General features: G+C 44.1%; 1 protein-coding gene across 1 annotated transcript in view; it reads left to right on the top strand.

The window, feature by feature from the left end:
* The window catches only part of dnajb2 (DnaJ heat shock protein family (Hsp40) member B2), a 17,665-nt gene that overhangs the window by 5,384 nt on the left and 1,782 nt on the right, over positions 1-10,499 (top strand). Inside the window, exons 3-4 of the mRNA XM_070439116.1 lie at positions 9,822-9,931; positions 10,048-10,133. Coding sequence (XP_070295217.1) covers positions 9,822-9,931; positions 10,048-10,133 — 196 coding nt within the window. The remainder of the gene's footprint in view (positions 1-9,821; positions 9,932-10,047; positions 10,134-10,499) is intronic.

Here is a 10,499-nt window from a genome sequence, read left to right on the forward strand (position 1 = left end):
AAATAGTAAGACTGGTTCTGGTTTATCGTGTATAGGCTTAAGTACAATGTGCTGGTATGATTTTATAGGTTAAATACTAGACGGTTTGGTTTAATCTTTAGTTATAGGTAAATAGTAGACTGGTCTGGTGTTAGCTGGTATAGGTAAATAGTAACTGCTGTTATCGTATTGTATAGGTTAAATAGTAATGGCGTTTATCTGAGTTATAGGTTAAGTAAGGCTTTGGATTGTATAGTTATAGGTTAAATAGTAGACTGGTCTGGTTTATTGTATAGTTATAGGTTACATAGTAGCTGGTTGTTTACTGTATAGTTATAGGTTAAATAGTAGACTGGTCTTGGTTTTTGTATAGTTATAAGGTCAATAGTAGACTGGTCTGGTTTATCGTGTATTAGTTATAGGTTAATAGTAGACTGGTCCTGGTTATCTGATAGTATAGGTTAATAGCTGACTGGTTGGTTATCTGTATGTATAGGTAAATAGCTGAGACTGGTCTTTTTTTATGGTAATAATAGATCTGGTTGGATTGTATAGTATGGTTTAAATAAGTAGCAATCGAGTCTGGTTTATCGTATCGTAGTAGTAAATAGTAGACAGGTTCTGGCGGTTTTATCTGTAGTAGTTAATAGTGTAGACTTGGTCTGTATTTGTATCGTTCAATAGTAGATGGTCTGTTTATCTGTAAGTTTTAGGTTACTAGTAGACTTGGTCTGGTTTATCTGTATAGGTTAATAGGTAGACTGTGTTGTGTTATCTGTATAGGTATTAAGTTAGCATAAGGTCTGGTTATCTTAGTATAGGTTACATAGTAAGACTGTCGTGGTTTATCTGTAAGGTAATAGTAGACGGTCTGGTTTTTATCGTATGGATATAAGGTTTAGAATAGTAGACGGTCTGGTTATCTGTGATATGTTATATAGTACTGTGGTCTGTATAGTCGTAATGGACATGGTCTGGTTATCGACTGTATAGCGTTAAATAGTAGACTGGTGTGGTTATCTGTTTAGGCTATAGTTTAAAATAGTAGACTGTCTGGGTTTATCGTACAAGTTAAAAGTAGAGCTGCGTTGGGTTGTATCTGTAAGTTAAAGTAGCATTGGTCTGGTTATTGTATAGTTAATAGTGGATGGTTGGTTTATCTGTATATTATAGTTAGATAGTAGACTGGTCGGATTTATTGTTAGTTATAGGGTTTAAATAGTAACTGGTTGGTTTCTGTACTATTTAGGTTAAATAAGTAGACTGTCTGGTTTCTTCTGTTATATTTAGAAGTTAGATAGTAGACAAACGTGGTCTGGCTTTATTTTCTGTATAGGTTATAGTTAAATATAGACTGCTGTCTTATCGTATATTTAAGGTTATAGTAGACTGGCTGGTTTTATGTATATTATAGTAATAGTAGACTGGTGTGTTTTTATCTGTTAATAGGTTAAATAGTAGATCTGTGGGTTTTATCTGTATAGTAAAGTGATGGCGTGTTAGTGTATAGGTTAAATAGAGGACTGGGGTCTGGTTTATCTGTATATTGATATCGAGTTAAATAGTAGACTGGTCTGGTTTATCTGTGTAGTTATAGGTTTAATAGTAGACTGGTCTGTTTATCTGTATAGGTTAATAGTAGATGGTCTGGTTTATCTGTTAGGTTAAATGTAAGACTGGTCTGGTTATCTGTATATTTATAGGTTAAATAGTGATGGTCTGGTTTATCTTATAGGTTAAATATAGATGGTTGGTTAGTCTATAGTATAGGTGTAAATGGAACTGGTCTGGTTTATCTGTATGTTATAGAGTTAAATAGTAGATAGGTGTGTTTTATCTGTATAGGATTTATAGTAAGACTGTCTGTTTATCTGTAAGTTATAGGTTAAATAGTAGACTGGTCTGGTTTATCTGTAATTTATAGGTTAATAGTAGACTGGTCTGGTTATTCGGTGTAGTTATGGTTAAATAGTAGACTGGTCTGGTTTATCGTGTATAGTTATAGGTTAATAGTAGACTGTCTGGTTTTATCTGTATAGGTTAAATAGTAGACTGTCTGGTTTATCTGTATAGCTTATAGGTTAAATAGTAGACTGTCTGGTTATCTGTATAGGTTACATAGTAGACTGGTTCTGGTTTATCTGATAGGTAAAATAGTAGACTGGTCTGGTTTATCTGTATAAGTTAATAGTAGACTGGTCTGGTTTATCTGTATCGGTTAAATAGTAGATGGTCTGGTTTATCTGTAGAGGTTAAATAGTAGACTGGTCTGGTTTATCTGTATAAGTTAATAGTAGACTGGTCTGGTTTATGTATAGTTAAAATGTAGACTGGTCTGGTTATCTGTATATGTATAGGTTAAATAGTAGACTGGTCTGGTTTATCTGTATATGTTAAATAGTAGATGGTCTGGTATCGTATCATGTATAGGTAAACTAGTAGACTGGTCTGTTTATCTGTATAGGTTTAAATAGTAGAACTGTCTGGTTTATCTGTATAGGTTAAATAGTAGACTGGTCTGGTTTATCTGTATTTTCTTACAGTAGCTATTGATAGCTCAACCACACAGACTGATAGAGTTACTGGACAGACACAGAACCTTTTAGACATAAATTATCATGTGTATCCCAAATTATACCCTATTCCCTACATGTGCACTACTTTAGCAGAGCCTATGGCACTCTTATATCCTACATAGTGCAGTACTTTTGACCAGAGCCTATGGCACCCTATTCCCTACATAGTGCACTACTTTAGCCAGGTCCTATGGCACCTATTCCCTACATAGTGCACTACTTTTGACAACGCCAGACAGGGAAGTTGCACTAGGGAATAGTGTGCCATTTGGAGTGTCTCCGTTCATGACTCACGTTTCGATAGGATGATTCATCCCATCCGTCTCTCTTTCCCTCTCTCTCTCTCTCTCTCTCCTCTCTCTCTCTCTCTTCCTCTCTCTCTCTCTCTCTCTCTCTCTCTCTCTGTCTCTCTGTCTCTCTGTCTCTGTCTCTGTCTCTCTCTCTCTCTCCTCGTCTCTCTCTCTTCTCTCTCCTCTCTCTCTCTGCTCTTCTCTCTCGCTCTCTCTCTCTTCTCTCTCTCTCTCTCTCTTCTCTCCTCTCTCTCTCTCTCTCTCTCTGCTCTCTCTCTCTCTCTCTCTCTCTCTCTCCCTCTCCTCTCTCTCATTCTCTCTCTCTCTCTCCTCTTCTCGTCTCTCTCTCTCTCTCTCTCTCTCTCTCTCTCTCTCTCTCCCTCTCTCTCTCTCTCTCCTCTCTCTCTCTCTCTCTCTCTCTCTCTCTCTTCTCTCCTCTCTCTCTCTCTCTCTCTCTCTCTGTCTCTCTCTGTCTCTGTCTTCTCTCTTCTCTCTCTCTCTCTCTCCTCTCTCCTCTCTCCTCTCTCTCTCTCTCTCTCTCTCTCTCTGTCTCTCTGTCTCTCTCTCTCTCCTCTCCTCTCTCTCTCTCTCTGTCTCTCTGTCTGTCTGTCTCTCTCTCTCTGTCTGTCTCTGGAGGGGGCATATGGTACAACGATCCTCTCCGTTTTTTAAGCCCAATGCCTCAGATTTTGTCTCCTGCGCATCAGATGTTGTGTCCTGTCAGTCTTCTTGCATATGTTCTATAGAGGTTAGGCTTGTCCTCTGTTTTCTGTTCTCCTCCAAAAAGGAATAGTTTTGTCTTCAAACGTTGCCATCTCAAAAGTAAGACGCTGCTGGTAATACATTTTTTGGAGGCCCCTTTATAGGCCTACAATTTAGCTATTGAAAATGGTCACTGTGTGTATTGAATATGTCACTGTGTTTGTGGTGAAGGTACAGAAGCAGGCTCTGGCGATGGCATCCGGACAAGAACCCAACAACAAGGAGGAGGCGGGAGGGGAAGTTAAGGAGCTGGCTGAGGCCTATGAAGTCTGTCAGACCGTAAGGACACACCTCCACCTGGTTAAACCTGTAAATACGTAATATTACCCCTTCTCCACTTTCTGTGGACTTCGTGTTTAACAACAGTCAGATTACGTCTCATATCTTTACAGGGAGTAAACGAGAGGCGTTGATGAACTATTGGCAAAGACAGAATCCAACAACACAGGTGAAGGAATCTTCTCTGTTTTATCTCTTGTGATTCTATTTCTAATACACGTTTTCGAGGTATCTCTTTATGGGATACGGCACTTTAGGACGAGTCACAAGCTCGAAGTATGCAATCAACAGCGTCTGTTGGAGACAGACAGTGTCAAGTGGCGAATGAGGTCCCTTTCGTCCGTAAAGGAGCCACTCGCCGCCAGCTGGTCATTCTCGCCTCTCTCCTTGCGGAAGTGACTGCGTTCACAAAAAAAACTCAGAGGTTAACTCTGCTGAATGTAGGACCGTGAGGTTAACTCTGCTGAATGTGGACTGTGAGGTTAACCCTGCTGAAGTAGTACGGTACCTGTGATGGTCAGACCTGCTGACCGGTTATTGTCTGAACTGTAGGATCCTGAGGGTAACTCTCGCGTAGACCATGTTAATGAATGTGTACGTGAGGTTAACTCTGCTGAATGTAGGGACCGGAGGTTAAGCTCTGCTGAATTGTAAGGACCATGAGGTTAACCCTGCCGATTAGTGACCCATAGCGGTTACTCTGGCTGAACTGTAAGTACCGGTAGGTTAAACTCGCTACTGTAGTACTGTGAGGTTACTCTGCTTATGTAGTACCGTGGAGGTTAACTACTGCTGAATGTAGACCATGAGGCTTAACCCTCTGCTGATGTGGCACGTGAGGGTAGACTTGCTGAATAGTACCGTGAGGTACCTTGCTGATGAAAGTGACCATGAGGGTTCAACTCTGCTGAATGTAGGACATGAGGTTAACTGCCTGACTGTAGGACCATGAGTCTAACTTGCTGATTAGTACCTTCGGAGGTTAACTCTGCTGAATGTAGGACCATGAGGATATGTACCGTTCTCTGCTGAATGTAGGACGGTGAGGTCAACTCTGGCTGAATGTAGGACTGTGAGGTTAACTCTGCTGAATGTAGGACGTGAGGTTAACTCGGCTGAATGTAGGACCGCTGAGGTTAACTCTGGTGAATGTAGGACCGTGAGGTTACACCTTCTGCTTGAATGTAACTTGTGAGAGTACTCCTGATTAGACGTGATAACTCTGCTGAATGTAGGACGTGAGGTTATCTTGCTGAATGCTAAGTGACGTGAGGTTACACTCCTCTGAATGTAGGACGTGAGGTTAACTCTTGCTGATGTAGGACCGTGAGGTTACCCGACATCCGCTGATGTAGCGGACTACGTGAGGTCTAACTCTGCTGAATGTAGGACCATGAGGTTAACTCTGCGAATTGTCAGGACATGAGCTAACTTGCTGAATGTGAGGACCATAGGTTTAACCTGTCTGAATGGTAGGACCTGAGGTTAACTCTGCTGAAATGTAGGACAGTGAGGTTAATGCTGGCTGAATGTAGTACCATGGAGGTTAAACTCTGCTGATGTGGCATGTAACTTGTGATTAGACCATGAGAGTTAACCCTGCTGATGTAGGACCATGCAGGTTAACTCTGTGAATGATAAGGACGTCGAGGCTTAACTCTGCTGAAGTGTAGTAGCCGTTGAGGGTTAACTCTGCTGAATGTAGGAACCATGAGGTCTAACTCTGCTGTATGTAGAGACATGAGGTTAACCTGCTTGAATGTAGGACCATGAGTAACTCTGCTGAATGTGAGTACCGTGGGTTAACTTGGCCGGAATGTAGTACGTGAGGGTTAACTCTGGCTGAATGATAGGACCATGAGGTATAACTTGTCTGAATGTAGGGACTGTGAGGTAACTCTGCTGAATGTAGTACCATGAGTGTGACCTGCTGAATGTAGTTTACCGTGAGGTTAACTCGGCGAATGTAGGACGGTGAGGTTAACTCTGCTGAAATTGTAGGACTGTGAGGTAACTCTGCTGAATGTAGGACCGTGAGGTAACCTCTGCACTGAATGTAGGACCATGAGGTTTAACCTCTGCTGAATGTGGACTGTGAGGTTAACTCTGCTGATGTCAGGACGTGAGGTTAAACTCTGCTGAATGGTAGGGACCATGAGGTTAACTCTGCTGATGTAGGACGTGAGGTTGAACTCTGCTGAATGTAGGACCGTGAGGTTAAACTCTGCTGAATGTAGGACTGTCGAGGTTAAGCTCTGCTGAATGTGACCATTGAGGTTAACTCTGCTGAATGTAGTACCTGGATGGTTAACTCTGCTGAATGTAGTACCATGAGGTTATACTCTGCTTGATGTGAGGACCTGAGGTTAAACTCTGCTGAATGGAGGACCAATGAGGTTAACTCTGACTGATGTTTAGGGACGTTGAGGTAACTCCTGCTGAATGTAGGACTGTGAGTTATACTCTGCTGAATTAGTACCGTGAGCTGTTAACGTCGCTAATGTAGGACCGCTGAGGTTAACTCTGCTGAATGTGAGGACGTGTGAGGTTAACTCTGCTGAATGTAGGACGTGAGGTTAACTCTGCTGAATGTAGACTGTGAGGTTAATGCTGATGTAGTCCTGAGTAAATCTGACTGAGTTAGGACGTAGAGGTAACTCTGCTGAGTGGACTTAGGTTAACTCTGCTGAATGTAGAATGAGGTAAATCGCTGTGGACCTGTTAGCGGTAGACCTGAGTTAACTCTGCTAATGTAGACCGTGTTATCGCAGTAGGTACTAGTTACGGCTGAGTATGTGATAACTCTGCGAAGATGGACCAGAGTTATGGAACTGTGCCATGAGGTATCCTAATGAACTGAGGTTAACTGGCTGAGTGGCCTGTTTAAACTCTGATGTAGGATCCAAGTTGAGAGCCGTTGTATTTCGGCGAACAATTCTGCTGAATGTAGGACCAGATGAGCGTTAGAATACTATAACTGAATTAGACTGGTTAACTCCTGATGAGGGACCACTGAGGTTAACTCTGCTGAATTGGGACTATGAGGTTAACTCTCTGAATTAGTAGACCTATGAGCCTAATGTATGAGACCGCTGAATGTAGGCCGATGAGGTTACTCTGTGAATGTAGACTGAGACGGTTAACTCTTGTGGAAATGTAGAACTGTGAGGTTAACTCTGCGAGAATGTCTAGTTTACAAACTCATAGGCGCTCCCCTCTTAAATTCTCTCCTTCTGTGGTCTCTTTCCGGAAATCCATCCGAGCCTTCTTTTCAAACAGTCCAGTCAATCATAACCTTTCATAGCATTGTGCCGAAGGGCCTGCTCAAATATACAGCACGTCTTGCTAAGATGATTTGGGAGACCGTGAGGAACCATTCCCTTTTGAGACACACAACAGAGAACGCAACTCCTAGAACATATGCAGAGGACAGAGGTTAACTCTCTAATGTAGACCGGAACGGTTAAACATCTGACATTGCTTAAAGGAGAATCCATGGGTGACACTCAATCCCTCAGGACGACAGAGAGAGACAGACAAGAAGCAGATTAACATTGTGAGGATGTAGTAAGCCCGCGAGAGGTGGAAAACGGAGCAGGAAGTAGAGACGAAGAGGTTAACAATGAAAGCGACTGAAGTAGGAATGGATGAGTATAGATTGCTGAGACAGGACTGGAGGGATGAGTTAGGGAAAACCGACTGAAAATTGTAGGAACCGTTGGAGGTTAACTCTGCTGAATGTTAGGAGCATGAGGTTAACTCGTGATGAATGTAGTTACCCGTGAGGTTAACTCTGCTTGAATGATAGGACCGTATGAGGTTAACTTCTGACTGAATGTAGGGACCGTGAGGTTAACTTGCTGAATGTCAGTCTCAGTGTTAGCTAGCGCCACAGGCTAGCATATCGAGACTTGGTTAGGCCCTTGCCGCAAAGACTTAGCTATACCTTGCTAGACTAGCTGCAGGACTAGCTAACCACACCAAAGAGCTCAACTTGTCCAGCCTCTCGAGACAAGGAAAGAGGCTATTCGCGAGCTAACGATTAGTTTGGCCTTCTGACGAGCTTACCATGCGACAAAAGTTGTGAAATTTGCAAAAAAGGAAGGTGAAGCCTTCGACTTCTGGCTTGGCCCTGTAGACTTAGGTACCGTCAGAACCTTGTCTACCCCTCCACAATCAAGGAAGAGGGCAACGTTCTGTTAGCTTCTAAAAACCATCGTTCAGCACTCATCTCTATGCATCTGCTACACAGGGGAGGGAGACCTGCACTACAACACCCCCCCCCCGTGCCCCAGCTCTTCCCTCAGTGCCAACAAGCACTGTCCCCAAAAAGCCGTCTTTCCAACTGCACAGATATTTTTTTTTAAAGTATCTGTCGCATCCATGACCGATCTTGCGAAGAGCACAGACAAAAAAAAAAAAAAAATGTGACGGTAACTTTTCTCCAACGCCACCAAAGGAGTGTCCCGGCACCACGGGATGTATGGAGCGAGAGTCAACTCGGAACTATATTGGAGTCTCGCTACACGAGAACGTGACGTACACAGCGCTATGTCCATACCGACGGAGGTCTTGTCCACGGCACCAAACAGACTGCAGTTCGCTATAAAAAACCACCCGTTATTTCAACAGAGCTTTTTGAGGATTTTAACAAGCGAGCGGATGGTGGCAGACTCCCCCCCCGCTCTGGCGTTTACTAGAGCAAGAAGAAAAAATGTTGATTAACCGAAGGGAAGCTATCAAGGGGCATTGACGCAACGCAGAGAGCCATGAAGCTTCGTTCCATGCCGTATGCTTACTTTCAACGTGTCTCTCACTCTAGTCATACAAGGCGACCTGTTCAGTTCAGTCGACCATGCAAGGATTTTAACAGAGGTTTCCTCGTTGCCTCTAATGCAGCCGAGGAATAACCTTCGCCGTTCCTTCAGACTAGCACCGACTCCCTGTTTTGTTCGCAAGTGTGATGGAGATGGCACTTAGCACCCCTGAGATACTCAGAGTCTCGCCTACGTACATCTAACCTGCTTGCTCCCTTACACAGGAGCAGCGCTTCGAGGACACGTCGTTTCTCCGTAACCAATAAGTTGAGTTCAAGATAAAACCAGACCTGTTGGTTTTCCACACCAGGGTTAGCTGGAATTCTCTCTCTCATCGGGGCTACACTAGCGGACGGCCTTGTCCTGTTTGCAAGGGGCGCTCCGTCAAAGCTCACCAATGTTCGGTCTCCGAGTCTGGGAGTGATGGTATTCCAGCGCTCTTGAGTTGTGTTCCGACTGGGACTATTTGAGAATGAGGAGGCTTTCAGCGTTAGGTTGCTGCCCACTTCGCCTGGTCCAACCAACGGCCCAGCGCAACGGCAGATAGCGCGTGAACCGAGGACGCGTCCTCAGCTCTCCGTCAGATGGAGAGTCCCTCCATTTCATTCAGGCACCTCCCCTGTCTCCCCCCCCACCCCCCCGTCACCCCATGTCACCGCATGTGCATCCGCCCTTCACCCCCTGTCATTGGGAAGGGTACGACAGAGGTGTCAATCAGAGGGTGGGGCGCAGGTCGCGAGAGTCTCTCTCTCTCTCTCTCCTCTCTCTCTCTCTCTGTCTCTCTGTCTGTCTGTCTCTCTCTCTCTGTCTGTCTCCTGGAGGGGCATTGAGTTACCAACGATCCTCTCTTTCTTTAAGCCCAATGCTCAGATTTTGTCTCCTGCATCAGATGTTGTGTCCTGTCAGTCTTCTGCATATGTTTCCTATAGAGTTTTAGGCTTGTCCTCTGTTTTGCTGTCTCCTCCAAAAAGGGAATAGTTTTGTCTTCAAACGTTGCCATCTCAAAAGTAAGACGCTGCTGTAATACATTTTTTGGAGGCCCCTTTATAGGCCTACAATTTAGCTATTGAAAATGGTCACTGGTGGTATTGAATATGTCACTGTGTTTGTGTGTGAAGGTACAGGAAGCAGGCTCTGCGATGGCATCCGGACAAGAACCCAGACAACAAGGAGGAGGCGGAGGGGAAGTTTAAGGAGCTGGCTGAGGCCTATGAAGTTCTGTCAGACCGTAAGACACACCTCCACCTGGTTAAACCTGTAATTAACGTAATTATTACCCCTTCTCCACTGTTCTGTGGACTTCGTGTTTAACAACAGTCAGATTACGTCTCCTTATCTTTACAGGGAGTAAACGAGAGGCGTATGATACCTATGGCAAAGACAGAATACCCAACAACACAGGTGAAGGAATCTTCTCTGTTTTATCTCTTGTGATTCTATTTCTAATACACGTTTTCGAGGTATCTCTTTATGGGATACGCCTTAGGACGAGTCACAAGCTCGAAGTATGCAATCACACAGCGTCTGTTGGAGACAGACAGGTCAAGTGGCGAATGAGGTCCCTCTCGTCCGTAAAGGGAGCCACTCGTCCGCCAGCTGGTCATTCTCGCCTCTCTTCCTTGCGGAAGTGACTGCGTTCACAAAAAAAACTCAGAGGTTAACTCTGCTGAATGTAGGACCGTGAGGTTAACTCTGCTGAATGTAGGACTGTGAGGTTAACCCTGCTGAATGTAGTACCGTGAGGTTAACTCTGCTGAATGTAGGACCGTGAGGTTAACTCTGCTGAATGTAGGACC

Source organism: Salvelinus sp. IW2-2015, unplaced genomic scaffold (assembly GCF_002910315.2).
Source record: "Salvelinus sp. IW2-2015 unplaced genomic scaffold, ASM291031v2 Un_scaffold1418, whole genome shotgun sequence".
NCBI lineage: Eukaryota > Metazoa > Chordata > Actinopteri > Salmoniformes > Salmonidae > Salvelinus > Salvelinus sp. IW2-2015.